The sequence below is a fragment of the Corvus moneduloides genome, chromosome 16, assembly GCF_009650955.1.
Source record: "Corvus moneduloides isolate bCorMon1 chromosome 16, bCorMon1.pri, whole genome shotgun sequence".
In the NCBI taxonomy this organism is placed as follows: Eukaryota; Metazoa; Chordata; class Aves; order Passeriformes; family Corvidae; genus Corvus; species Corvus moneduloides.
This window is the reverse complement of record NC_045491.1, coordinates 16,043,759-16,071,312: the sequence shown is the minus strand read 5'-3', so window position 1 is coordinate 16,071,312 and position 27,554 is coordinate 16,043,759. Positions and strand designations below refer to the sequence as shown.

Below are 27,554 nucleotides of genomic sequence, written 5' to 3'. Positions count from 1 at the left end.
TTACCTGGTTGAGCACCTGGAACTGCACCACCAGCTCCGTGCTGCCCAGAGCCCAGATCCTCACGCTGCCGTCCTCCCCGCATGTGGCACAGTGACTCTCGTCGGGACTAAAGCACACCTCGGTCACCTGCTCCAGGGAAAAGGCAGAAAACCAGGGCTCTGTGGGTGCCACAGCCCAGAGCACACCAGCTCCCCTGCCCCTTCATCTCCCAGGATTCTGCTCATGGGAGACTCCAGATGAGATGGAGCATAAAGGAAGGTGCAGTGCTTTTGTTTTGGGTTAACAAGATGAGACAAAATAGCCTCAAGTTGCACCAGGGAAGATTTAGATTGAATATTAGGAAGAATTTCTTCACAGAAAAGGTTGTAAAGCACTGGCACAGGCTGCCCAGGGCAGCAGTGGAATCAGCATACCCAAGAGTGATCAAAAAAATGTGTGGATGTGGCACTTGGGGACATGGTTTAATGGTGAACGTGGTGGTGGTGGCGCTGGGTTGGCACTTGGACTTGATGATCTTAAAGGTCTTTTCCAACCTTACCAATCATGGGAAACAATAAACCCAATCCCAACAGCAGGACCAGGCACTGTGCACAGTAAACCTAACCCCAAAGGTAGGACCAGGCAAGGTGCACTGCGAGTTGCCATAAAACACCTTCTCTCCTACCATGTGAACCTTTTTTTCTGTACCAGAATGATACCCTGAAGCAACAGCAACATTCCAAGCGGGCCCAGCCCTTCTGACCTTGTTCTTGTGGCCGCTGATGAGCCGGATGCTGGTGCTCTCCACCCAGTTGATGTACCACAGGGTCCCTGCCGTGGTGCCCACAATGCCCATCTCCAGGGAGTCGTCAAAGGCTGCGCTCACAATCGTCCCATCCAGGGTGATCTCGTGCTCCAGCAGGACCAAGCCAGACCTGGAGGAAGGCAGGGTGGGAGAAGGACTGGCTCAGACATTGGAACAGCCACTCTGCCTGCTTTAAATCCAACTTTCTAGTGAACCCAGTTCAATGAGGGGCTCCTGTCCATGGAACAGTGACTGGGAGAGCTGGGAGTGTTGATCCTGGGAGAGCTCAGAGCCCCTTCCAGAGCCTAAAGGGGCTCCAGGAGAGCTGCAGATGGACTGGGGACAAGGGATGGAGAGACAGGACACAGGGAATGGCTTCCCACTGCCAGACGGCAGGGATGGATGGGATATTGGGAAGGAATTGTTCCCTGGGAGGGTGGGCAGGCCCTGGCACAGGGTGCCCAGAGCAGCTGTGGCTGCCCCTGGATCCCTGGAAGTGTCCAAGGCCAGGCTGGACGGGGCTTGGAGCAGCCTGGGACAGTGGAAGGTGTCCCTGCCCATGGCAGGGAGGGTTGGAATGGGATGGGCTTGAAGTTTCCTTCCCACCCAAACCACTCCACAACTCTGTGATTTGCACTTCAGCCATCTTTTTACAAGAAAGAAAGAAAATAGGGGATGCAATAGCATGAGAGAAGAAACAAAGGCAATGTATTTTCCCTAAATCTCCTACAGGAATTCCTACAAACCCCTGACACAAACTTCAGGCACGATCAACACCCACTTCCACTATTAAGAGGATTCAGCTACCTGTGGCAAAAATTCAGTCAAAAGATCCAGACAGAAAGAACCAGCAGTCACTGGATGGAGAGGAAAAGCTAAGGATGAGGAGCAGCAGGAGCAGCGTGGTTGCACGTGGTGTCTGTCTGTGAAAACCACCTCTCGGACAGGTCCTGGGGGCTCCCAGGTGAGGGGCCACGAGCTCCTACCTGGTATCGGGCCCTTTCAGCCTCAGCTCCTGCACGGTGGCCACGGACCACAGGCGGATGCGCTTCGTGTTGCTGCCGCTCACTAGCCGCTTGTGCCGACATACCAGCACACCTGGGGATGAAGGGCACCTGTCAGTGTCCATTTCTCCCAGCCATCATTCCAAGGGTGCTCCTGGCAGCCATTTGGGCAGGAAAGTGGGAGGGTTCTACAGCCCAACACTGTTTGACAGACTAGAGGTCTGGAGGTGCTTTGGCACAGGCTGTCCAGAGCAGTGGTGGAGTCACCATCCCTGAAAGATTCAAGAAGCTTGTGGATGTGGTGCTCAGCAACATGGTTTAATGGTGGTCCTGATAATCTTAGAGACCTTTTCCAACCTTAATGATTCTATGATTCAATAAACCCCCCAGGAAATGCAGGACCCTGAGGAAAACCAGGTCACAGATCCATTGGCACCCCACAGATCTTGCATCCCACACAGCAAACTGGTTTTCCAAGCACAGCTGAAATGGGAAGTCTGCAAGCTCATGGCTTCTTTCCCAACTGGTTCCCCATTACAGCTGTGATGCTGCACCCACCGATCTCGCCCTCATCAGCCTCCCACGTCATGAAGCAGGAATTGGTCTCTGTGTCCCACACACAAATCTGGCCTGAGTTGGTCCCACTGTAAAGGAGAGCGTCAGCACCGTAACAGAGAGACGTCAACTCCACCAGCCCCAGCACGTCCGGGGCAGGGGCTCGATGAACCTGCCAAAGCACAAAAACCAGGAATGCCAAAGGGAATGAACGTGCTTAGATGCATCAGGAGAAAAAAACCATCCTCCTCCCCTCAATTCCTGCAGTTAATGCCTCAAATACAACCAAAAGCTGCTTGTGCACAGTCAACATCACCTCACTGAGAGAAATCATCAGCTCTCACAGAGCCCTCACCAGGAGCTTGGAAAATAAGTCAGAGATGCTGAAAATAAATCTCAAAATGTAAAAAGAAGGTTTACCTTGAGTCTGACAGCAGCTCCCTGCTGCTCCAACAGCCAGAACATCACAGCTCCCCTCCCCACACAGGCCAGGTCTTGGTGAGAGACTGGGCTAAAAGCCACGTCGTGGAGAGGCTCCAAGACACGAGTGGACAGCATGAGCTCATAGGTGTGGGTGCTCCACAGAGCCATGGTCTGGTCACTGTAGTCCCCTAGGGAGAATGGGAAAGACAGGAGGAAGAATTCTGCTGCCTCAGGATGCTCACAAGCATCCACACAGCACACACACCCCAGCTATGTCACTCCCTCATCCAGCTTTTGGGAGATGACTGTCCCAAACACCATTCCAGGCATGGGCACAACTCCTTTGGTGCTCAGCACAAGCTGCATGACATGACAGATGCTTGTCCAAGTTAAGGACAGACAGAACTGGCCCAGTACTTCACACTGGAGGTTGTAGCAAACCTGTCCTGGTAGCAGAGTCATTTGGAGCAGCCAGGGCTGGGATTGCAACAGGCAGAGCAGTTTTCCTGCTGTTTCTCCATCCTCAGGAGTTGCTGCACACCTTGGGGAATGCCCCACACAAACCTTCCAGTGGCACTGGGCACTCAGGGCTGACACTGTCTTAACAAAGAACAGGATGGCACCTTTGCCAAGGTCCCAGCTGAGGTGGGAGCTGACCTCAATGGAAGCCACCACAGCTGGGTGGGAGCAGAAGGCATTGGCCTCAGTGATGGCACAAGCTCCCGGTGATTCCCAAGCTTCCAGAGAGCTCAGGAGGACAGTGCTCTCCTGCTGCCTTTCTCCACAAGCTCTGTGGAGACTTTCAGCTTTTCCCTCCCCTGCAGCCCAGACCGGAGCTGGAGGAGGAGAGCTCCTCTCCCACACTGCTCCCTGAAGAGCACACTGCTGCCTTTATCTCCAGCAAAGCCTGCTTTCCTTTCCACAGGCAGCCTCACCAGCCTGGAGCGAGCGTATTGCCTGCCCCACAGGTCCCCTCTCATGCAAAACAAGAGCTTCCTAATTGCATGTTGTCCTTTAAATGTCCCCTGCCTGGACAAAACAGACAGCTTGAGCATCCATCCTGTGCTGGCATGGCTGCCTGGCAGGAGGCTCACAGTTGGGAGCCTGGCTACTTCTGTCCAAGTCCATCTAGGCAGCAATAACAAGTCCAGAAGAAGGCTTTTCCCTTTGCATAGTAACCATAAACCATTTCCAGGGGGTTTAAGAAACACCAGTGAGTCAGGAGGAGAAAGCTGTAACTGCTGCATTCCCTGCTGTCCCAAGGATACCATGGAACAGCTTCTTACCCACGAGCCTGCTGCACATCTGGCAGGTGTTTGGTGCTCACAGCACCCTCCTGCCATCAGCTGTCTGCTCTGGGGTGCACCCCTGCACCCACAGCTGCTGGTACAGGCATGCTCACCTATGGTGACAAGGAATCTGTCATCCCAGGAGAAGGCCATTGCTTGGACTTGTGTCTCATGGTGGAAGAGCTCTGCTGTGCAGGCCCCATCCTGGGTGCTCCAGATGCAGATCTGACAGTGGGAGTCTCCATCCTTCTTCCCTGAGGCAGAGGCAAGAACCTAACAGAACAATGTGTAAGTAATTAGAGAACACTCATTAGTCTTAATGGGTTTTTCAGTCCCACATTAAAGCGATGTGGTTGGCAAATGGAGAATGCTGTGAGAAACAACCATTCAGCCGATGGCAGGAGGGAAAGGCAGCATCACCCAGAGGAGGAGAGTGGCCTTTACAGAATCACAGACTCGTGGAGGCTGGAAAAGATCTCCAAGATCATCCAGTCCAACCTGTGACTGACCCCCACCTTGTCACCCAGCCCAGAGCACTGAGTGCCACATCCAGTCCCTCCTTGGACACCTTCAGGGATAGGGACTTCACCACTCCTGGACAGCCCCTTCCAAAGCCTGACCACCCTTCCCATGGAGAAATTCTTCCTGACGTCCAACCTAAACCTCCCCTGGCCCAGCCTGAGGCCATTCCCTCTCCTCCTGTCCCTGTTCCCTGGGAGCAGAGCCCGACCCCCCCCGGCTGCCCCCTCCTGTCAGGGACTTGTGCAGAGCCACAAGGTCCCCCCTGAGCCTCCTTTGCTCCAGGCTGAGCCCCTTTCCCAGCTCCTCATTAGACTTGTGCTCCAGCCCCTTCCCTGGCTCCACTCTCTTCTCTGGACATTCTCCAGCGCACACCGAGCCAGCACAACAGATAGCTGACTCCAAAACAATTTCCATAGCCTCCAGGCAGAAGGAGGAACAGACAAATGGGATTTTAGGCTGTGGCATTCCAAAGTGACAGGGACAAGCCCTGGCCTGGGGCAGCAGCAGCCTCTCCTACCTGGGCATCGTGGCTGAGGGCGAGTGTGGAGATCTCCTCGGCATGGCCCAGCCAGTGGTTCTGGGACCCCGAGTGCAGGTCTTCAACCACGATGACGCAGCCACAGGAGTAGGCGAAGAAGCCTGGCAGAAGAGGGGGAGGAGAGGGGATGTTTTCATGGAAAGGCTGCACATACAGCCCCCACCACAGCCCACGTGGAAAGTTCTATGATTCATTAATACGTAAAAGCTGACTCTTTGACGCAGCTCAGCAGCAGCAGGTTGGGAGCGGGGTGAAATCTCACTTTCCCTAACCTGAGTAAAGCAGGGCTGCTGGGCATCATTCCAGCTGGAGAAAGGAGGCAGGATGGGCTTTGTGAGCTTCCTTCCTGCTCTGTCCTCTCAACACCTGGAGCCCAAGTCTGCCCCACCAACTAAAGATTGCCAACAGCAAAGAGCTACTGGATTTCACCAACACAAAGAACCCCTGTGTTCACGCAAAGATCCCAACCCAAGATCATAACTTCACTCAGTACACACCCCTAGAATCACAGAATAGAATCACACACGGGTTGGGTTGAAGGGACCTTAAAACTCATCTCATCCCACCCCCTGCCATGGGCAGGGACACCTTCCACTGTCCCAGGGTGTTCCAAGCCTCATCCAACCCGGCCTTGGACACTTCCAGGGATCCAGGGGCAGCCACAGCTTCTCTGGCAGCACATCCCACCACTCCAGAGCATTCCCAGTGTACCTGTATCTGGGTTCCACACCATATTCCCTCTGCCATTCCCATTGTAGCCGATCACTGCTTTCAGCTTCAGGGCCTCACTGCCTGCTGGAGGAGATGAGAAACTCTGCAAGAGAAACAGATGCTGGCTTAAAATAAGCTCTGGAAGAATGGTCTGGTCAGGTGCATCAACACCCACAGAGGAAAAAGTGAGTGTCCTCAAACACACATCCCACACAGATCCATGCCAATACTCACACAATTCCGTAACGGAAGGGACTAACAATATTCCATAACAAAAGAGACGCTGCCCCAGCATAGCCAGGCACAGATGCTTTCGGATGGGGCACAAAACAGGCTGGCAGCAAGTGCCCAGCTAAGGAGCAGCTGCTAATCCCGCTGGGAAAGAGTTCCCATGGGCTTGGCTGACTTGGGATGCAGATATTTCAGTAAGAAGAGAACTGGGGGGAAAATGCTGCCAGGTGGAGGGACAGAGCAGAGGATTGGGGGTGAAATCTGGATGTAGCTGTTCTCCCAGCACTAGCAGCAGAGCTTAGGGAAAGGCCAAGTGAAGTTTCTGTTTTATTCCTGCTGTGTTTGTTAACAGAGCAGGAGCTGTGCCGTGTCTCTCCTCACTACGCTCCATGGATTTGCCTTCCCCAGCCTGCTCTGCCAACGCAGCTGCTCGCAAATATGGGAGCACAATGAATCACTCCATTGCTCACTCGTCTTTCACTCTCAATAGCACATGCCATTTCCACTCCTTTTGAATAAAAATGTATGCAGATTTGGGCAACACAAAAAGAGTTGAGCACAACTCACTTTTTACTAGTCTGGGAAGAGTTACATGTAGGGGAGAACAGGGAATTAACGTTAGGATTTCTCACTGAACATCAGCCCAGGGGTATATTTCCCAAATTGCTTTCCAACAGAGAACAAAATGGAAACCATTTGGAAAATCCACCTACCCCAGCCCCAAAATGCCTCCTCTCCACCTGGTAACCAGCACAACTCTCACCTGGGGGAGCACTGATGCCTTGAAGCGAGGAGTGAAATGCCGGTAGGAGTCCGGGCGGATGGAACATGGGGACTTGGGAGTTTTGGTGCCCTTCCTGGGTTCTGCCACACAAAGGAGAAAACGGTACCTACAGGATGCTGCTCTTGGGAAAGGTTTGAGAGCAGCACCCAGGCTGTGCCTTGCTGACATTCAGGTGCTGTGCATGTGTGAACACACACAAGGTAAAAGTCAGACTGCAGTGTCACACGTGGAATATCCTGAGCGGGAAGGGACCCACAGGGATCATCCAGTCCCACCCTGGCCCTGCACAGACACCCCAACAACCCCACCCTGGGCATCCCTGGCAGCGCTGTCCAAGCACTCCTGGAGCTCTGGCAGCCTCGGGGCCGTGCCCATTCCCTGGGGAGCCTGGGCAGTGCCCAGCACCCTCTGGGGAAAGAACCTTTCCCTGATATCCAACCTGACCCTGCCCTGGCCCAGCTCCAGCCATTCCCTGGGTCAGTTCCTTTCCCACTCAGCCACACCACACTGCAAACAGCCTAAGGACACCCACACCTTGTGCTCTGGGCATCCCTGTGAAACCCCAAGCCCCACAGCTCCAGGGCTGTAACAGGAGCATCAGAGGCAGTTTTATCCTGAGGCTTTCCAACAAGTCCTGCCGGGCTGAGCACTGGCAGCTGCCTGCTCCTGGCAGGTCGCCACACACCGCTGCAGCTCCGAGGCTGTGCAGCTATTAATAGAGGCATTGGGAGCTTTAATTGCAGCTGGATTTAATGGGACGTGCCACTCTGAGATGATACTGGCTCCAGGCTGAAGACAGGCTTCTGGTGTGCCCAGAAGCAGCAGCAGGGAAAGAGCCAGAAAAACGAGCAGTTTTAGGGATCAGTGTGAGCTTCCCTCAATCCTGACTTCCCTTGGATGGTCATGCCCAGGGGAAAACTCCTGAGGAACATGTTGCAGCCTTTCACATCACAGTTCAGAGCACATGTCTGGGTCTCTCTGCACCATAATAATAATAATCTTTGTTTTTGGGGGATAGACCAAGCTGCCATGCAGGCCTGCAGCTCTGTACAAGCTGGCAATACCCTTGATTTACCGTTTGCTGGATTTTCAGGAGACCTCGGGCTCTCCTGCCTCACTTTGGGCCTCACAACAGGCTCCTCCTCACTCCCATCTGATCCCACCACAAGGACTGAGGCATCTTTGTGCCTGTTTGCCACCACCCTGCTGCTGCCTGGCAGATCTTCTTCCTCCTCCTTGTCTGACTCTGAGAAAATACCTGGAGAGAAAAATCAGTGGGAAGATGGAGCCATCCATGTCCTTCAGGACCACTTCATGTGTTCCTGCCCCCTTGACTTCTGGCAGCATCATTCCCCTGCTCTGTGGAACAGTCCAGCTGTTAGGGTAGAGGGCAGAGCAGACAATTCCTATTAGGAATGACCAACGAGGTGTTTAGCTCAGTCAGAGAAGCTGTGCCAGCAGCTCAGTATGTGGAGGAGAGCAGAGCACAAAGGGGTGCTGAACCCCAGCACCTCTGGGCCTTGCCCAGCTTAGGGGAAGGAACTGCAGACTGGTCTGTCAGTCTGCCAGAAGGGATCACGGTAGGGATGGCTCCAAGGATGCTGCTGAACTAGGCAAGCTTTTCCTAAAACGAGGTCCATTTTCCCCTTTCCTGCAAGCAGTTCCTCTTACTTTGAAATCCTGCTTGGTGGTCAGAGCTGATATCCAAACACGGCGGGGTGGACAGCAGTGGAAGAGGCACTGTCTGCCGAGGGCTCTCAGAGACATCCCTGGGCTTCTCCGAGCTGCTGTCTGGGAAAGGAATAGGAAAAGGCTTGGTGTCACTTCCTTCACCCCATGCTCCTCTCATCCTCTTGGATGGTAACACCTCCGAGCTCAGTTTTTCCAGCTTCCATAGAAGCCACTTCTCTGTCTTTTAAGAAAGAGAGGGACAGAGAGAGAGGGACAATGAGGGAGAAAGAAGACAGAGGAGATGGAGGCACAGAAAGACAGAAGGCAAAAGTTGAAAACCTACCAGAAAGCCCAGAGTGGCTCTGCTCAGAACATCCCCACACCTAGGCAGACTGAGAGGTGCCAATTAATTTGAGATTGTCCTTCCGGGCTAATCAGCTGGTTTGCCCCCCACTACATGACTCCCTCAAGGAAGGAACCATCCCCCCAAATCCTTACACTGTGGAAAAGCTGCCAGCACAACTCGTGGGAAGAGGCAAACTCACCTGACCTCAGCAGCAGAGTGGACGCGGGGGAACGAGCCCTGGGAAGGGGAGGAGATTGGAGTCACACAGGGATGGGGCAGGGGAAGGGGACACAGGGAAGGCACTGCCCAGCACCATTACCTGGCTGGGGATGACCTGACCGGAGGTGGAGCTAGGAAATCCCAGAGGAAGATGGCATCCCCAACGCTGATGACGTGCTGTTGGTCTGGGGTGAAGGCAACCTGGCGCACGGGCTCCGAGTGGCCGATGAACACCTGGGAGAGAGCACGCCTTGAATCCCCCACTGATGTCTTTTCGTGGTCTTAAAATCAAGAGTCATAAACAGTTAGAAGGGAAAAAGGGATTTTATCTTGGTATTTATTTTAAGGATCCTTAGGTGCACACGTCCAGGTCATATGCACCGAAATGCACCCTGCAAAATGCCCACCCCAAAAGATCTGGTGTATCATTATGGGTGTTACTAATTAGCAGATCTCTCAAAGATTCCCCAATGAGAGGCTCGAGTGAGCCCCTCTCCCCAAGGAGCCTTCCCCTGGATGGTTCTATCTTGGTTTACAGAATGTGTTCTGGAGAGGACCTTGGGGTCTGGGCCACACTGATCCCTAACTACGAAGCTTCTGAAATGTTGAGTCTCTCAGCTTGACAAACAAGTCCAAGAATGTAGGCAAAAAGCACTAAGAATACAGAAGTTGTAAAAAAGGTGTAACAGGGCTATAAAAGAAAAGGCAAAAAATCTTCATGGCATCACCACCACCACTTGTCCTCTCAGGATGGGGTTAGTCCACTCCCTGCCCTGCACAGCCAGGGTCAGCAGGAGGTCCAGAAGAGGATCTATCACACCTACAGCGCTCACACCTAAGGGCTGATCAACCCAGGGCCGACCTCCAACACACTCGTTCGGGGAAGGAAGCAAAAGCTCAAGAGTCCAAAGTCTTATCCTGCTTCTGAAGCCCTGGGTGAACCATTTTCCTCTCCATGTGGCCCTGTCCCTAACACAGAGCTATCACCTACTTCTGTCCTTTGCAGAGGGTCTCACTGGGGTGCTCTGGCAGCCCCAGCCTGTGCCCACTGCCAGGCGTTGTTACAATGTGGGAACAGGGCTGCGTTTCTCTGCTGGGCAAACTGGGACTGGGGACACTGGGCCAAGTCACACAGAGCCCATTTACTGCTCTCTTCTCCAGGGATTCAGCAATGAACAGCACCCCCTCCCCTCCCTGTGTGGGCAGTACCTGGAAGTTGATGGTGAGGCGCATCCGATAGTCCCACACTTTGATGACCTTGTCACCAGCAGTGAGCAGGTACTGGCCATCCCTGCTCAGCGCCAGGGAGGAACAGGTCAGCTTGTGCACAGGGGACACCTGAGGACAAGAAATGGCACCAGCAGACTTAGCTGAGCTGGTTCATGTCCTTATTTACACTTCAGCAAGAGAACAGCAGTGTTATAGCGTGGAAAACAAGGACAAGCTCAGGCTCACCCCAAGCACGAGCACACTGGGATAGCTGCAGGCTTCCCACTTGTGTTTCTTTGAAGCCTGTGAGCTCCAGGAGGAGTTTTTCTCTCATTTAACCTCCCACAGAGACATGAAGTGCCCAGCCCCCACAGGAGACCTCGTGGATGAGTATCAGTGTCCTACCTCTCGCACCAATCGTCCGGTTTTTGCATCAAGCACAAGGATTTTATTGGAAGAAGTGGCTACCAGGAGCTCGCCTTGAGGCACAGGACCAAAGCAGACCTTCACTGCAGAGTCCAAGATGGCACTGTGCAAGTCAAAGGTGCTGATGTCCACCCTCAGCAGCTGTGGAACAAGGAGCCACTGAGCAAACACTGCAGGAGCCTCAGGATTGTTCCCGTGCTCCTAACACGAGGCTATGGAGTCCCCTGGACCCTTCCCTTCCCACTTAACGAGGGCCTGCAGGTCCAGGCAATGCCCAGGAGAGCAGCTCATAGACAGAGGTGAAAGCTGACAGTGTCCACAGCACCTCTCCAAATTCTCCTTCTAGAGGGGAACGAAGCCAGAGGAGAAGAAACCTTGAGTCTGTTATTTCTGTCTCATGGAAGGGAACACGGGGAGCTCACATGGGGCTGGTGCCCCACTCTCCCTGATCCACCTCCCCGGATGCAGCCTGTGGAATTTCCAAGGGACACCCCTGTTCCCAGGAGCGAGGGGAGTCTGCTGGGTACCTCATCGAGTGAGCAGGCCTCCATCACTGTCACGACGTACTTGGAGGGCCCCACGAAGGCCAGCAGGCGACTGTCCCCACTGACCACCAGAGTGTCCACGCCGATCCCGGCATCCCGGGCCACCACATTGCCTGGGGGACACAGTAAGAGAGTGAGGAAGAGCAAAGCCCACTCTGATGGTGCTGCTGAGCAGCAGCTGCAGCTTCTCCTGCCTCTGAGCCTGAGAAAAAAGCAGCCTGTACTGTGGGAGATGCTACAAATTTTACTTACACACTCAGAGCGTGCAGTGAACCACCTCAAAACCAAGGTTGAGATGCACAGCTTGTTGCCTGAGTGAACATGCAGCGTTTTCAAGGAGAGCAGAACAAAGTCAGAGGAATAAAATCGATTTTAGGGCTTATTTTTTAACGTTACAAGAGGCTGTGACGAGGAGCTCTGTGAGATCTCGGCTGCAGCCTGGCTGTCTGAACCCGGAGCAGAAGGAGGTTGGTGCTGAACACCACCACACTGATGTCAGTCCAGAGGGCAGAGAGACCCAGAGGTCTAAAAATCACAGAAATTACAGCAATTCTCGGTATTTATTCCACAACCATAATTCCACTGTCCTGTCCCTGGAACGTGACCAGGCAGCAAACACAGTTTCAGAGCAGAGTCACCACGTGAAGGTCCAGCTGCAGCACTGACACCAAATTTGGGTGATTTTGGACAAATTTCCTGATCTCTCCAAGGCCCTGTTCTTTCTCCTGCACACTTCCTGGGGCAGGTTCCTCCTCTTCGTGCAATATTGCACTGTATAAAAATCTGAGTTCCCTTTCCCTGCCCAAGCTTGTGTTGTCACAACTCATTCCCAAAATGTACATTAAATGTGACACTAATTTTTCCAAACTGCCTTGCCTGTGCTCTGCCTCCAGCTCTCTACCAGCTCCATTCACCAGCATGGAGCAGCTCTGCTGCAGGCAGGATTAGGGCAACAATCCACTTTAAACAAATTAAGTTGCACATGCACAGAATGGAAAGAGTCAGGGCTTGGGCATGAATAAATCTCTGTGACTCCAGCACATTCATGAAAGCATCACACCAGTAGGATGAGAGGTTTGAAGCAGGACAGGTAGGGAAGTGCTGGCAGTCACTGGGTTTTGCTCACACAGAAGGTACAAACAGAAATCACAGAATCATTAAGGTTGGAAAAGCCCTCTAAGATCATCAAGCCCGCTAAAACATGTCCCCAAAGTGCCACATGAACTTCTCTCTTAAATCCCTGCAGGGATGGTGACTCCACCACTGCCCTGGGCAGCTGTGCCAGTGCCTGACCACCCTTCCCATGAAGGAATTTCCCCAATATCCAACCTAAACCTCCCCTGGCCCAGCCTGAGGCCGTTCCCTCTCCTCCTGTCCCTGTTCCCTGGCAGCAGAGCCCGACCCCCCCCGGCTGCCCCCTCCTGTCAGGGACTTGTGCAGAGCCACAAGGTCCCCCCTGAGCCTCCTTTGCTCCAGGCTGAGCCCCTTTCCCAGCTCCCTCAGCCGCTCCTGGGGCTCCAGCCCCTTCCCCAGCTCCGTTCCCTTCCCTGGACTCACTCCAGCCCCTCAGGGTCTGTCTTGTGAGGGGCCCAGAACTGTCCCAAGGACTGGAGGTGCCCCAGCAGTGCCCAGGGCAGGGGGAAATGACAAAGCTCAGAAGGTTCACTGGGAAATATCTCTCCAAGCAGGCTGAGTTTGGGTTGGCTCTGGTCTCAGGATATCTGTGCTAATAAAAAAAAGAAGAAAGGCAACCTCAACCCCAGAGTCTTACCCAGGACTCTCAGGACTTGGGTTTTCTGGGCCACAAAGCTGTACAGAGCCAGAGTTCCCTGTAAGCAGGAGCTGAACATCAAATTGCCATCTGGAGAGAAGGTCAGCCCGGTGATCGCGGCGCGGTGCTGCCTGAAAGAGGGCAGAAAACATGGAAAACAGGAAGAGAAACAGGAACCACAGACAGAGGGAACAGTGGTGATGTTGAGTGTAACATGGTGAAGAACCCAGGAGAATAAAATGACCAGGAACAGAGCAGGGCCCCACTGTGCTCACTCCTGCAGCATCCCAGGACAACCAACACCCCAACTTGTCGGAAAACCGAGCAACATGCGCAGTGCTTCAGCCTGGATGGAACCTGCTCCCTCTCCCTTTGGAGCATCCTCCAAATCCCACACTGGGGCTCACAAGGGCTCCCTGCCCAGCTGCTCTCTAGGACAAGCTCTTTCCTACTGCTGTCCACTGCGAAGTCACAAAGAAAGCCCTCATGGCTTTCACCACCCAGAGCCTCGGCACAGCGGGATCTGCCCGAAACCCACCCAGCTGGGACCTGAGGCTTGTTGAGCTCCATGATTATCACTGTGGTTCTGTCTCATCACCAGAACACCCAGTTAGACCCAGTGTAGCTCCCAGTTCACTCACTTGTGCTCCAGCAGGAGGTCAGAGGCAGCCAGGCTGAAGGTCCGCACCACCCCGCTGTCGAAGCCACAGGCCAGGATCTTCCAGGAGGGGTGGAAGGCCACGGTACACGGAGTTTCCTCTGCAGCTGAAAAGTCATAGAGCTGCAGGGAAGAGACAGCACGGGCATGAAGCTGGAGAGAACTGGAGCTGCAGCTGGGCCCAACAACTGGGCAGCCTCACATCTCCACCATGAGCATGTCGCTGCTCCTGCCTGCATGGATCCAAAGCCCAGTGAAATCCTGGGTCTTTGGGCATTTAGGTAAAGCCCTTGGGTGCTATGGTTTGTGCTAAAAAGAAATATTCAAAAGACGGAGGAGAAGAAAATAGTTTTGTCTAACAACGCCTCAGAACTCTGTACTTCCAAAGGGTCTCTTGCCCACGGTACCTCTCATGCTTCAGGGAGGGCTCTTGAACTGTGGAGCTTTGATAATTGGACCAAACAGAGACCAGGGAGACTCTTAATAAACAGCAGACACCTCCTGCCTCTTGTCTCACCCACCTGCTGCATGGAGGTGAGGTCCCACACTCGGATGGTGTTGTCCTGGGACACTGTCGCTATCAGCTTCCACCTGCCCTCCACCGAGAATCCCAGCACAGAGTCCTTGTGAGAGCGCATCAGGGTGTTGTAGTCCCGGGCCTGGATATCCAGGTAGCCCAGATTCCCAGTAGCTGTCGTGGACAGGACTTTGTGGCCATCTGGGCTGATGCAGACAGAACTCACTGGAGCCTCATGCTCTGGGGAAAGACACAGGAGTCAACAAATCCTCTTGGAATACAGCTACAGATCCACATTTAGGAAAGAAATGCCCACAGGAATGAGCAGCCCATGACCTGGAGACTGAACACTTGCAGGTGTGAGTGTAGTGACAGGTTAGAGAGATTAGTCTCTGCCCTTCCTAACGTCCCTGGGCTCTGCTGTAATGGTGATTGTTTCAAAAACAATCAAAACAATCAAGAACTGCTTGACTTCTCCCCTAATTTTTCACAGACAGATGAGCTGTGGCTACAAGGGCACAGAAATCAAGATGGAAAGTCTGTTCTCTCCCAGGAGATCCTGCCTTTCTCCCATGAGTTACAATAAAAAACATGAATAATTGCCACTGGAGACTTCCAAGGCAGTCAGGCCTGGAGACAGCACACATAACACATGCCCTCACTGATGAGGATTGCTGTGGGAGCTGTGGCAGTGGAGCTCTGGATCTGCAGCAGGAGACACACCCCCACCTCTACCCACCTGCCTCTAAGACAGCAGCTGAGAAGTCCAGTGGCCACAGCCTCACGTAGCCATCCTCTGATCCCGTGGCACAGAAGGTCAAGGACATGCTGATACTGTTTATAGCGATCCCAGGGCCTGGAAACCCAAAAAACAACACCTCCTTATACAGATGGAACAAGAAAACTCAACCTAAGAGGAGGCTCATCCCAGAGCTGAGTCTGGTAGTCCACCCACACCCAGCTGGAGCCTGAGGAGGAGGCAGGAATCCCAGAGTGACTGACAGAACAGGCTGAAGGGTCTCAGCCAGCCCTTCTCAGGGCTCAAAACTCCTCTTTACCACTGTGAAACTCTTGCCAGGCACAGAAAATTCCTACCCCTGCCATATTTTTGCCTCAGACAGGATCCTGTAGCAAAGGATATCCCAGATTAACTGCCCAAGATACAAACCCTTTCATTTCCATATCCCAAATCCTCTCTGCAGGAGGGAGATACAGATCCACAAACTGGCAGGTTTTGGTTCGTAGAATCATTAAGGTTGGAAAACCTCATTGAGTCCAACCACAATCCCACCACCAGCCCATGTCCCCAAGTGCCACATCCACAGGTTCTTTGAATGTTTTACAGGGATGAAATGGGCAGCTTGCTCCAATGCCTCAGCACACTTTCAGTGAAGAAATTTCCCCCAATATCCAACCTAAATTCAGGTATAAACACCATAAGTCAGAGCCAGGAGGCACCAAGGACTTTGTTTCCTCTCCCCTCCAGTCCCTTTCTTGCCCTTGAAGTGAGAACTGCAATAACACACCTCTCATAGGCCACGTTATAGATTAATTAGCTCAATTTGCCAAAGCAAACTATGCACTAAGTTTTAAGATATCAGAGGAATCACACTTGAAAGTGAATTCTTCCCGCTGTTCAAGTTAATGGAAGAGCTGAAAGTTGGTCTAATGTACAGCAACAAAGATTCCCCAAACACTCTGCACACCAGCTGAATAATGAAAAAATCCCCAAATTCATCTTTTTCCTTGGTCTTAGTTCTTTTTCCATCTCTCCATTAAGCCTCCCATCAGCAAATGAAGACCTTGTTTCATGTTTCTAAAAGTAGTTTTTCTCTGAAAGTGCAATCAGCATTTAAAATGCTCAAATCTTTCTTAAAATGATACTTTGCTGTACTAAGGAAGATTATTTGCAGTCCTTAAGAGGCAAATAGCAATGATCTAATCAACCCCAAAATAATCCTTCAGCAGTAGGTAAAGAGCTGGTTGGTTTGAGCAGAGAGCTGATTTCTGACCCTGATGGTGGTGGAGGTGGTCCCTGCTTGGTTTTCCCCCTGTCCCTGCCTGCAGGTGCTCTCACCTGAGCTGTTCCCTGCTCCTGCTCCCACCTGAGCCATTCCCTGCCTGCTCCTGCTCCCACCTGAGCCATTCCCTGCCTGCTCCCTGCTCCTGCTCCCACCTCAGCTGTTCTCTGCCTGCTCCTGCTCCAACCTGTTCCCTGCTCCCACCTGAGCTGCTCCCTGCTCCTGCTCCACCTGAGCCATTCCCTGCCTGCTCCTACTCCCACCTCAGCTGTTCCCTGCTCCTGCTCCCACCTGAGCTGTTCCCTGCCTGCTCCTGCTCCCACCTGAGCCGCTCCCTGCCTGCTCCTGCCCATTCCCCTGGGGCTGTGCAGGCAGCAGGCGCCGTGCACTCTGCACACAGACGTTCTTGTAGTCCACCTCCAGCACATGGCCACTCCTGCTGCACACAAAGCTGTAAAAAAAAAAAAAAAAACAGAACAGGAGAGAGACTTGCTTTTAGTAAAAAACCAGCCTGGTTTACCTGTTCAACTGGTTTGTGTAAAGCAATCCTGGCTCACAGTAATAAAAGAGGTCAACAAGGTGTCCAAGTGCTCCATGTGCTACCCCACACATACCCAAGGAAGTCAGAGTTCCCAATTTGGTTTCCTGACTCTTTGGAACAGAAATTAGCAGAAGAGCTAAAAGCTTCCCATAAACTCCAGGAAGGAGCCTCCCTCTGCCACAGGCTGGCTGAGCTGACAGCTCTGTCTTTGTGAGACTATATATGGTGGCAACAAAGGTCTGGCTTTGATGATTAAAATAAAACAACAAAGTGTGTGACTGTATGCAAGAGGATGTTTATCAGGCTCCTCCCACTGCCCCAGGAATCCAACAGAGAGCTTCAGGTGAGGAGACAGTCACTAAATACGGCAGAACAGCAGCACGGCAAGAGGAAAGAGACTGTTCTGCAAGCAGCCAAATCCCTCTTGGGAGATGCCATGTGCTGAGTGGGGAGAGGCTCTCCCAGCTCCAGAAGGCAGCTGTATTTTGAGGGAGAACCCCAGCAAAGTGCCGTGGTAGAGAGGGAAGGTGAATGCTAAGCAGGGAGAGCTGCAGAGCTCCCTCCTGCCAGGCTGCTCAGGCCAGGTGACAGCGCCAGTCCCTTACAGCGCGCGCTCCTCCGGCTCCCGCTCGGGCCCCTCCTCGAAGGCCAGGTCGGTGAAGTCCAGGGAGTGGTACTCGCCCAGGCTGACGGGACACGAGCGCAGGGCTCCGCTCCGCACGCGCCACAGCCTGATGTTGTCCCGGCCACACGACACCATCCTGTCCCGGGAGACACAGCCTGAGCACCAGGGCAGGGCTCCCCAGGCCCCTGGGGGAAGGGCAGCGTCCCAAGGGCCACTGACAGTGAGGACTGAGAACAGGAATGGCAACCAGATGGCTGCAGCACCACAATTCCCCCCCAGCCATGCCACAGTTACGGAATAAAAGTGGTTTGGGGTGAAGGGACCTTAAAGCTCATCTTGTTCCACCCCCTGCCATGGGCAGGGACACCTTCCATTGTCCCAGGTTGCTCCAAGCTCCGTCCAACCTGGCCTTGGACACTGCCAGGGATCCAGGGGCAGCCCCAGCTGCTCTGGGCACCCTGTGCCAGGGCCTGCCCACCCTCCCAGGGAACAATTCCTTCCCAGTGTCTAAGATTCAATACCTTTGATTTCTTTTCTTGGCACACTACCTGGTATCATCAAAGAAAGCAATCTTCATGGCCTGGATGTCCACATCTGTGTGTGCTTTGGCCAGCACAGTCACACCTCCACCGCGGGTCGCCTGAGCAGTGTTCCACACCACCACCATCTGAAGCAAGAAAATACGATGGGAGAGCTGCTCAGAACCTTGGCAGCAGAAGAGGTTTTCATCCCACAGCTGCTCCAGAGCTGGGCACAAAGTACTGATAACAGAGCTGGAGCAGGGAAATAAAACCCATCGCACAGAGGGTTTAGGACAGTCCAACAGCTTTGCAAAGCTTCATGGCAATATCCTTGTCTGCAATCCATAATTAGAGGTTCTAAATCCCAGGGCTGCCGGGCAACAGGACTCAGACTTGGAAAGAAAATCCACAGAGCAGTGGGAACTCTGCCTGCTGGGATAGAGGAGCTGTCCCAGGGCTGAGGGAGCGGGAGGGCAGCACGTGCCCACTGCTCCAGCGCAGGTCTGTGTGCCCTCAGTGCCCATCACCAGGGGCAAGAGTCAAACCCTCTGCCTAAAGCACAGGATGCCTGAGGAAATGCAGGAGGATGCTCTGCATTCCAGAACAGTGTTAAAACCAAACCCAGCATCACCTCAGAGGCTGGGACGGGCTGTGGCAGCACCCTGGGAGAGGTGCTCCCCCAGCACCCCCATTCTCCCACTGCGCTTTCACCCCGCTGATCCCACCTCCCGAGCTCCCCCACGGATCACAGAACGCTGCCACATGCTGGGAAAAGCACGGAGCACTGTGTGGTTTTTCCTTCACTTAGTGACGGCACAGCTAATTGCTGATGGTCGTCACTAAAGGATGAAAACAGTGGATGAAAAACAGTTCCACTGACAAAACCAAACCCCCAGTCCCATGGAACAAGTTTATTTTTGACTGCTACACGTGGGATCTGCGTCATCCCCAGCTACAAAGGTGGGCGGCAGCTCCAGTGCCCAGCATCCCTTCCCACAGTGATGCCTGGAGCTGAAGATTTCACCTCACATCTTGCCCCGAACTCTATTAAAATAAAGATATAATCCCATCACCTTGCCTGGGTCCTAGCTGGGACCACTCCAGGGACAGAACAGGCCCAAAGCACAACCCCACTAGGTCTCTCTGGCTGCTGCCAAAAGGATTTGTTGCTTGCAGCTGAGGAACACCCACAAGCATCAGGGAGAGGGAAAGCATTCTCTAGGCAGCTAACAAGAAAGGGATGTGCCCCAAGAACATGTCTAGGAAAGCCCAGAGCAGAGGTTTGCCTGGAAAATACCTACAGAATCTGGAAGAACAGCTCTCTCAGGGAAACCTCCCAGTCCCAGGGTCAGCTCTCACCGTTTTGCTGTGCACGTCCTTCCCGACGCCACACAGAACAGCTCCGCTGTGGGAAAAGCTGTAAGAAGAGAGACCTGGTGAAGAACAGCTCCTTGTACCCTGAGTTCATCCCCACGGGGCATAAAAGGGGACAAGTTGTGGGGATAGGGAGACAGCAAGACCTGAAGGGAGAAGCTCAGGAGAGAGCCGGCAGCATATCCAGGCCAGCTGCCAGCAGGTCTTGGTGACAAACACAGGCAGCTGTAACTCATCCCTGGTTTATCATGCAGGAATAGCGCAGAAAAGCTGCCGTGCCGCAACGCTGAACACACCCCTGCCCCCACCAACACCCACCTGAGGGACACGAGGGACTGCAGGTAGGTTTTGAAGAGGCAGAGGCAGGTTCCTGTGGGGAAGTCCCAGAGGCGCCCCACGCCACGGGGCCCGGCCTGTGCCGAGGCCAGCAAGGTGCTGCTCCCACTGAACGCCAGCACCGACACCTGCGGGAAGCAGCGGCACAGAGGATCCCAGCAGAGCTGGCACCAGGCTGCAAGGACGGGGCTGCCATCAGGGCTTGCAAGGGTTACACTCTCACCTTGTCTGTGTGGCCAAGGAAGAACCTCTGCTCGCCAGTCTTGAGGAGCAGGGCAACGATGACGGCGTGGCAGGGGTACACCACGGCTGTGCTGTCCCGCGTCCACAGCGCCTGCAGCACCGAGACAGGGGGGACATGGCTCCAGAACCGCCCCACAGCCCTGGCACAGAGTTCTTCCCCTGGAAGTGTTCAAGGCCAGGTTGGATGGGGTGTGGAACAGCCTGGGCTAGTGGGAGGTGGCCTGGCCCATGGCAGGGGTGGACGTGGATGGGCTTTAAGGTCCCTTCCCTACTATCAAACAGCAGATCCAAGGAAAATGACATTGCTGGCAGAGCTTTGAGCTGACTGAACCAAACCAACCCTTCCTTTACCCTAAAACAGACCACAAGCAAGGCCCAGTGTGCCATGGAAACAATCCAAAACACAGCCCTTCCTTTCCAGCCTCCAACAAAGCAGCACCAGTTTTAATGTGTTAAAAAGATGAGAAATTTAGTGAAGGGTCTGGAGCACAAGTCTGATGAGAAGCAGCTGGGAGGGCTCAGCCTGGACCTTCTGGGTCTGCACAGCTCCCTGACAGGAGGGGGCAGCCGGGGGGGGGGGGGTCGGGCTCTGCTGCCAGGGAACAGGGACAGGAGGAGAGGGAACGGCCTCAGGCTGGGCCAGGGGAGGTTTAGGTCGGATATTGGGGAAATTCCTTCATGGGAAGGGTGGTCAGGCACTGGCACAGCTGCCCAGGGCAGTGCTGGGGTCACCACCCCTGGGGGGATTCAAAACCTGTGTGGATGTGGCACTTGGGGTCAGGGGTCAGTGGTGGACCCGGGAATCCTGGGGAAACAGCTGGAATTGATGACCTCAGGGGGCTTTTCCATCCTATGATTCTATCTAAAGGGCCCCATAATTTTTAATTGACCATCCTAACAGCAGAGGAGTTGTGCACAGATGCTCAGGCCCATCCACTTTGGGATCATTTTCCACATCAAGCAGTGCCACACTCAGCTGCATTTCACGCCTCCAAAACATCCATATCCTGGCCACACAATGACACATCAACTCCCCAGATCATCCAAGCCACTGACCCATTTGGTGCTGCAGCCTCCAAAGCCAATAATTGTTTTCAGCTTCAGGATGGGATCCGGTACAAGCCCCTGGAAAAGAAAACAAGACAGCACCATCATGCTTAGAGCCAGGCTGGGGTCCTCCTCCATGGGGCACCCCAGCCTCAGTGCTCAGCTCTCTCTGAAGCACAGAGGCAGCTTTGGGTTTCTCCTGTCAGAGGGGAAAGCTTTAAAGCACTGAACCCAGCAGAGTCAAGCCTGGCAGGCAGGAGGAGCTGGGGTTTCTGAGTTAAGCCCATTCAGCCCCAGCGATGCCCAGAGACCCAGGGCCACTGTGGGAATCCCAGGTTAGAAGGGACCTTAAAGCTCATCCACTTCCACCCCCCTGCCATGGACAGGGACACCTTCCACTGTCCCAGCTTGCTCCAAGCTCTGTCCAACCTGGCCTTGGACACTTGCAGGGCTGTCCTGCAGGCCAGGGCTCACCTGTGGGATGGCATAAGGGCCAGAGCCCTTCCTGTATGCACCTGGGCAAACCTGGGGCTTAAGGTCAGCACATCTGAACACAGAGTCCCTCTTTCAAGGCAAGTAGGGGCTGGTGGGGGAAGAGCTGCTAGTCAGAAAGAGGCATCTTTTGGACTCCCTAAGTTTAACTGAAACTCCCAGTGCGAACCTTACATTCCCTCTCTCACTTCATTAGAAATAAACACCCCAAAGCCACCTTGTGACCCTCCAGAACGTCACACACCTCCTCTGAGCCAGGGACAGCTCGGGTTGTCTGTCCCCTCCTCTGACGAGCATAGACATGGATGCCACCATCGCTGAGTGGCAGTGGCTGGCTCGTGTCCCCCGCACTGTGCAGCCTCTGCTTCTCCTCCAGCACGGGGTCTCCAGCAGGCACAGCTCTCAGAGGCCCTGGGACTGCCAGGTGAACCTCAGGGATGCTTCCCGTGATTACAGGACACCGATGTGGCACCTGAGAATGAGGAAAGCCTCAGACAGAGCTCAGTTCTCCTCCCAGTGCCCTCCACCTGCCCAGGGGCAGAGACAGGGAGACACCCACGTCTGTCCTGAGGGCTCTTCACAGCAACACAAATGAGGAGAAAAAAATGTGGAGGTCTCCCTGTGGGTACTTGGCTTTGGCCAGGCTGCTAAGCAGCTGCTCTCCTTACGCTCCCAGTACTGTCTGTGCACAGTTCATCTCCTCCAGACAGCAAACCAGAGCCTCGTCCAAACGCTCCTGGAGCTCAGGCAGGTTTGGGACCACTGCCCTGGGGAGCCTGTTCAGTGCCTGGCCACCCTCTGGGGGAAGAACCTTTACCTAATATCCATTAAAACCTGCCCTGGCACAGCTCCAGCTGTTCCCTGGGTCCTGTCCGTGTCACAGAGAGCAGAGATGGGAGCTGCCCCTTGGGAGGAGCTGCAGCCCCTGATGAGATCTGACCTCAGTCTACTTTTGTCCATCTGATCAAACCAAGTGACTGCTGCACCTCGTACTCTTCCCCTCCAGATCCTTCACCATCTTCATGGCCATCCTTTGGGCACCCTCTAATAAGGGAGGTCGTGCTCCTCACTTCCTCCCTCTGCACAGCATGAGGATGGCTTCCCCCAGTCCCTCTCCAAACACCCACACTGGTAAGCCAATATGGACCCCAGCCCCCACATCACCCCCAATGGGGAAGGGGAAACCAGGATGAGGACAGCTGGCTGCAGTCCCAGCAATCCCAGCTCCAGGCACTGTTCTGCTCCCTGAGGGCACTGATCACATTCCTTAGTCTCCAGACCTCTTCCTATCTGTAATTTGAAGCCACACCGATCTGCTGCCTCCACAGAGACAGGGAGGATGGATGTCTGGAGATTTCGAGGTACTTGGCACATCTCCTGTCTCTGTGCTGCACCACACTGAACCCCCAGGCAGGAACTGCAGGGCTGTGGTCACCAGACCGTGCCCGGAGCAGCTGCCAATGACAACAAGCAGTTTCTACACCTTAAATTAAGACACAGATGCAGGGAAAAGCTGCATGGGAAGCAGAAAGGAAGGAGCACTTACAGCTTTGGGACTGGTTATGTGATGGACGAGGGACAGGCGGTCACAGACTGCTCTGGAGAGCGTCACCGGCTGGGTCAGCGGGCGGCCGGGCTCCTCCAGGACCTGGTCACCTGGGCAACACAAGGAGCAGGTTGAGCTCTTTTGGAAACCCAGGGCACCACCCTGGAGTGGCACAGCCTTGGCTGCTGTCTCTGGCACTCCCACCTGCCACAGGACTTGGGAAGCTCTTCCGGATGCAGTTGCACGGCACCTTAGACCCCTCAGATGGGAACCTGAGCAGAACCAGAGGAGGGCACTGTGTAATTTGGATACTGCAGTGGCACCTGAGAACATCACTTGGTACCTCAGCCTGGCACAGAGCCTCTTCACTGTCTCCTATAAGATCCCCCCTTTTGCCCCATGGTGCCCCAAATAAAGGGGTACCAAAGGCAGAAGACACTAAGGGTGTGTTTGTTAACAACACCAAAATGCCCCCTGGAGCCCCAGGTTCACCTGGATCTGTCATTCCTTAAGTGGCACTACCCATCCTGCCCTTCCCTGGGGCGTGGGGAGCTCTGGGAGCTGCAGTGGCATGGGGAGCAGCCATACCTGATGTAGTCATAGAGGTCGTGCCAATTCTCCCCCTTGGGCACAGGGAAGGCCAATTCCCGGGGCATGGGAGCGACCCCGCGGCTGGACAGGTCACGGAGCCGGGCCTCGGAGAATGTCACACCTGGCAGCACAGGGACACACACACACACACAGTGAGCTCTGCAGGCCCAGGCAGCTGCCTGAAATCCCATTCCCTGTGGGATACCGGCACAAACCACTTCCCACCTGAGAAACAAAGATCACAAGCCTGAGGTTTGCAACAAACACACCGTGCTCAGGTGTATTCCTGTAACTCTCAACCTCCAAAGAAGAGCCCAGAGCATAAACCCTTGGATTTCAGTAATAAACCCCCAGGCTCAAGATTCATGTAATTTCTCTTCACTGACTCAGCAGTTGCACATGATTTCTCTTAAGGCTCATAGGCCGTTTTCTTATTTCCTCTATGTATTTTTAAATTTAGGAAAGTGAAACAAGAAAGGTTTCAGGAAAGATACAATAAGTTCTCAGGAATTTCAAAGCAGCCCCTATAACTTCTTCCTCACTGATGCTTCCCAGCAGGCCAGGCAGTTCAGACAGAATTCCAGCATGAAAAAGGAAAGACAGAAAACAAAGGGTTTGACCAAAGTACCTCTGCCACACTGAGCAGGTGGATAAAAAAAGCAGGTTGGAAGATTTTTGACACAAAAAAAGCACAGGCTCTTGCAGCAGATAAAAGCACAAGTCTTGCAGAAGTGAGGCTTGATGGCACCTTTCACTTTTACCCCTGAAAAAAATTTCTAACCTTAGAAAGATATTTAACTTTGCTCTTTTTGTTCGCTTTTACAGCTGGAAAATGAGAGGATACTTTCTTCCAGAGTTTGGGAGACTGTACTCCATTCCAGATTTCCTTCCAGTGCCTAAAGGGGCTCCAAGAGAGGTAGGGAGGGATTTTGGACAACACCCTGGAGTGACAGGACACAGGGAATAACTTCCCACTGCCAGAGGGCAGGGCTGGATGGGATATCGGGCAGGAATTGCTCCCTGCGAGGGTGGGCAGGCCCTGGTACAGGGTGCCCAGAGCAGCTGTGGCTGCCCCTGGATCCCTGGAAGTATCCAAGGCCAGGCTGGACAGGGCTTGGAGCACCCTGGGACAGTGGAAGGTGTCCCTGCCTGGGTGGAAACTGAACATTGTACAAGTATTTTGCCCTTTCTTATTCCTATCATAGAGCACCAGCAGCCCAGTGCTCTGCCAGGGCTGCAAACTCAGCTTTGAAAACCCACGGGCTCCCCCAGGCTGGGCTGGAGCCTCAGGAGAAAGCAGAGACCACCCTGAGCTCTGGGCTCCTCACCTGGCTCAAAGAGCAGGTCGCTGGTGCAGAGGTTTTTCACGAGCAGGTTGGAGCAGAGTTTGACCCCCCTGAGGTGGCTGTACCTGCGGTTCAGGTACAGGCCCAGGATGGAGGGCAGGTCCAGCACCAGGCACGTCCAGCGCACATCAGCCGGGGCTGCTCCGGTGGCACCTGGGGAGGAGAGGACAGGTGGGAAAAGGGAGGCTGGGAAAGAGGCTACAGACATGGACCTTGCTGGATGGGAGACACAAGATCCACAGGGTTCAGTGTAAAGTATTTACCAGGCAAGATTCCCACCAGGCCTTTGCCAAGTGGGAGATGGGAGAACATGTCTTGTAGGCTCAGGGGTGGGGAAGGACAGACAAGCATCCCACCACCTCCATGGGCTCATGCCTGGCCTGACACTGCACCCCACTATTAGGGAGAACAGGGATAGGGGACAGCCCAACCAGGAGCTACAGCTCTGACCTGGCTGCAGAGGGGCTCCTGCTCAGGCCCACCACTGTTACCATAAAATCCTGGAATGGTTTGGGTTGGGAGGGACAACCTTAAGACCCATCTCATTCCATCCCCCTGCTATGGGCAGAGACACCTTCCACTAGCCCAGGTTGCTCCATGCCCCATCCCTCCCGGCCTTGGACACTCCCAGGGATCCAGGAGCAGCCACAGCTTCTCTTCAAACGCACTGAGTCAACCTGAGAACTCAGCTTGCTTTCTAACAGTTTATTTTGGTGGTGATGTGCCCGCCCAGCCCCAGCACACAGCTCCTCACCCCGCCGGGCCGTGCCCCCGTTGGCTGCTCCACAGACGAAGGGGAACTGCAGCCAGGTGGCCGTGGACTTGAATTCCTTGAAGAGGTTGGAGAAGGAGATGCGAACCACCTGGTTATCCTGGGAAGAGACACACACATGGAGCTTTAGTCACCCTGGTGGCTTCGGCAGGGAAGTGCTGCAGAGGAGAAGGTATGTGGCCCTGCCTCCTGTCCCCTCCACGTCCCCTGTCCCCAGTGGAGATGGCACCAGGATGGAAACCATCCCCAGCCGGGGGTGACCCACCAGCAGCAAAGAGCAGCCAAGTCCTGCAGCCCCCGAGCCCACCAGTGCCATCCCCAGTCCTTCCATCAGCCACGATGGCAGTTAAAGAGGCCACCCTGTGTCACGGACCTCGGTGGTGACATCCAGGTGCACGAGGAAGTGCTTGCGGGGCAGGGGCCTGAAGAGCAGGTAGAGGTAGCGCCCGGTCAGCCCCAGGGACTGTGTCCCTGCCCGTGGCAGCTGCAGGTAGCTGCTGGCTGGGTTGGAGCCTCTGATCCGGTAGATTGTTCCCTTCAGCCTTGTGTCCTTTGGAAACCAGGGAAAGATGGGGGATGGGTCAGCACCGCCCACCCTTGGCCAGTGCCCCCCGCCCCGTGGTGCCGGTGCCCCCGTTACCGTGAGGGCGGCCACATCCCCCTCCTTGGCAGAGCGCTTCCACTCCTCCACACGGAAGTGTTTGAAGATGTTCAGGTATGGACGCTGCCAGGCTGCCGGCACCGGGATCATCGGAGGGACGGAACCCCAGCCTGGACGCCCTCCCACTGCCCCCTGTATGGCCCGAGGTCCCCTGCCCCGTTAGCACCCCACTGTCTGCATGTCCTGAGTCTCCCCAGCCTCAGTGACAACCTCGTGATGCAAGCCTGGTGACACCCCCATTATCTCTGTACCCCAATTCCCCCCAGCGCTGGTGACAACCCCAAGCCCCAGTGTCCTGCTGAGAATCCCATTCCTCACCTCCTCCAGCCCCAGGAATGCCCCTGGTACCTGCAAGCCCCGAGCTCCTCCAGTCCCAGTGACATCCCCACCACCTCCACACTGTGACCCTGCAGCCCCGGTGTTGTCTCCGTGCCCCGAGCATGGTGACAGACCTGGTAACTCCATGTTCGAAGCCTCCCCAGCCCTGGTGGCACCCCATTAACTCCACGTCCAGAGCCCCCATGCCTCGAGCCCCCCATGCCCAGTGACACCCTGGAATCTCTGTGTATGGAGCCCCCCAGATCCAGAGATGCCCCTGTGCCCGGTGACACCCTCGTTACCCCCATACTCCGAACCCTCCATGCCTGGTGACAGTGCCCCGAGCCCCTCGGCCCCAGTGACGCTCCTGTTACTCCCACGCTCTGAGCCCAAACTCCAACCAACCCCAGCACGACTGACATCCCTTTTACCACCACGCTCCACACCCACAAGGCCCCCAGGCCCGGTACCCCCGTGCTCCCCCATTCCCAGAGCCCACCCCCCTTTCCGGTGACACCTCCGGTACTCCCGTGCTCTGAACTCCGCCGGAGCACCCCCATTCCCGGTGACACTCCGGGTACCGCCGTGCTCCCAACTCTCATGCCCGGTGATGCCTCGGGTCCCTCCATCCCCACTCACACCCCATGTCCCCCCATTCCCGCTCACACCCCCATTACCCCGTGCTGCCCCCGTGTCCCCCATTCCCGCTCACACCCCCATTACCCCGTGCTGCCCCCGTGTCCCCCAGCCCCGCTCACACCCTCATTATCCCGTGCTGCCCCCGTGTCCCCCAGCCCCGCTCACACCCCCATTACCCCGTGCTGCCCCCATGTCCCCCAGCCCCGCTCACACCCTCATTACCCCGTGTCCCCCCTCCAGCCCCGCTCACACCCCCATTACCCTGTGCTGCCCCCAT

At 54.7% G+C, this 27,554-nt stretch overlaps 1 protein-coding gene across 2 annotated transcripts in view; it reads right to left on the bottom strand.

Moving 5' to 3' along the window:
* Nucleotides 1-26,761, bottom strand: part of LOC116451924 (mitochondrial Rho GTPase 2) — a 45,041-nt gene extending 18,280 nt beyond the window's left edge. For both annotated transcript variants that reach the window (XM_032125905.1, XM_032125902.1), the window contains exons 1-35: nt 26,300-26,761; nt 26,033-26,209; nt 25,642-25,759; nt 24,870-25,040; nt 23,539-23,662; nt 23,155-23,222; nt 22,951-23,060; nt 21,649-21,876; nt 20,922-20,990; nt 19,846-19,956; nt 19,605-19,750; nt 19,272-19,329; nt 17,940-18,058; nt 17,372-17,527; nt 16,549-16,676; nt 14,944-15,060; nt 14,209-14,444; nt 13,671-13,810; nt 13,030-13,160; nt 11,241-11,371; nt 10,693-10,854; nt 10,288-10,416; nt 9,179-9,312; nt 9,059-9,096; nt 8,514-8,633; nt 7,918-8,100; nt 6,822-6,922; nt 5,828-5,930; nt 5,096-5,217; nt 4,170-4,329; nt 2,765-2,955; nt 2,348-2,516; nt 1,772-1,883; nt 744-915; nt 5-127 (exon numbers count right to left, since the gene is read on the bottom strand). In XM_032125905.1, coding sequence (XP_031981796.1) covers nt 5-127; nt 744-915; nt 1,772-1,883; nt 2,348-2,516; nt 2,765-2,955; nt 4,170-4,329; nt 5,096-5,217; nt 5,828-5,930; nt 6,822-6,922; nt 7,918-8,100; nt 8,514-8,633; nt 9,059-9,096; nt 9,179-9,312; nt 10,288-10,416; nt 10,693-10,854; nt 11,241-11,371; nt 13,030-13,160; nt 13,671-13,810; nt 14,209-14,444; nt 14,944-15,060; nt 16,549-16,676; nt 17,372-17,527; nt 17,940-18,058; nt 19,272-19,329; nt 19,605-19,750; nt 19,846-19,956; nt 20,922-20,990; nt 21,649-21,876; nt 22,951-23,060; nt 23,155-23,222; nt 23,539-23,662; nt 24,870-25,040; nt 25,642-25,759; nt 26,033-26,209; nt 26,300-26,410 — 4,668 coding nt within the window. In that variant the 5' untranslated portion in view covers nt 26,411-26,761. The remainder of the gene's footprint in view (nt 1-4; nt 128-743; nt 916-1,771; nt 1,884-2,347; nt 2,517-2,764; nt 2,956-4,169; nt 4,330-5,095; nt 5,218-5,827; nt 5,931-6,821; nt 6,923-7,917; nt 8,101-8,513; nt 8,634-9,058; nt 9,097-9,178; nt 9,313-10,287; nt 10,417-10,692; nt 10,855-11,240; nt 11,372-13,029; nt 13,161-13,670; nt 13,811-14,208; nt 14,445-14,943; nt 15,061-16,548; nt 16,677-17,371; nt 17,528-17,939; nt 18,059-19,271; nt 19,330-19,604; nt 19,751-19,845; nt 19,957-20,921; nt 20,991-21,648; nt 21,877-22,950; nt 23,061-23,154; nt 23,223-23,538; nt 23,663-24,869; nt 25,041-25,641; nt 25,760-26,032; nt 26,210-26,299) is intronic.
* Between the last annotated feature and the right edge of the window lie 793 nt (nt 26,762-27,554).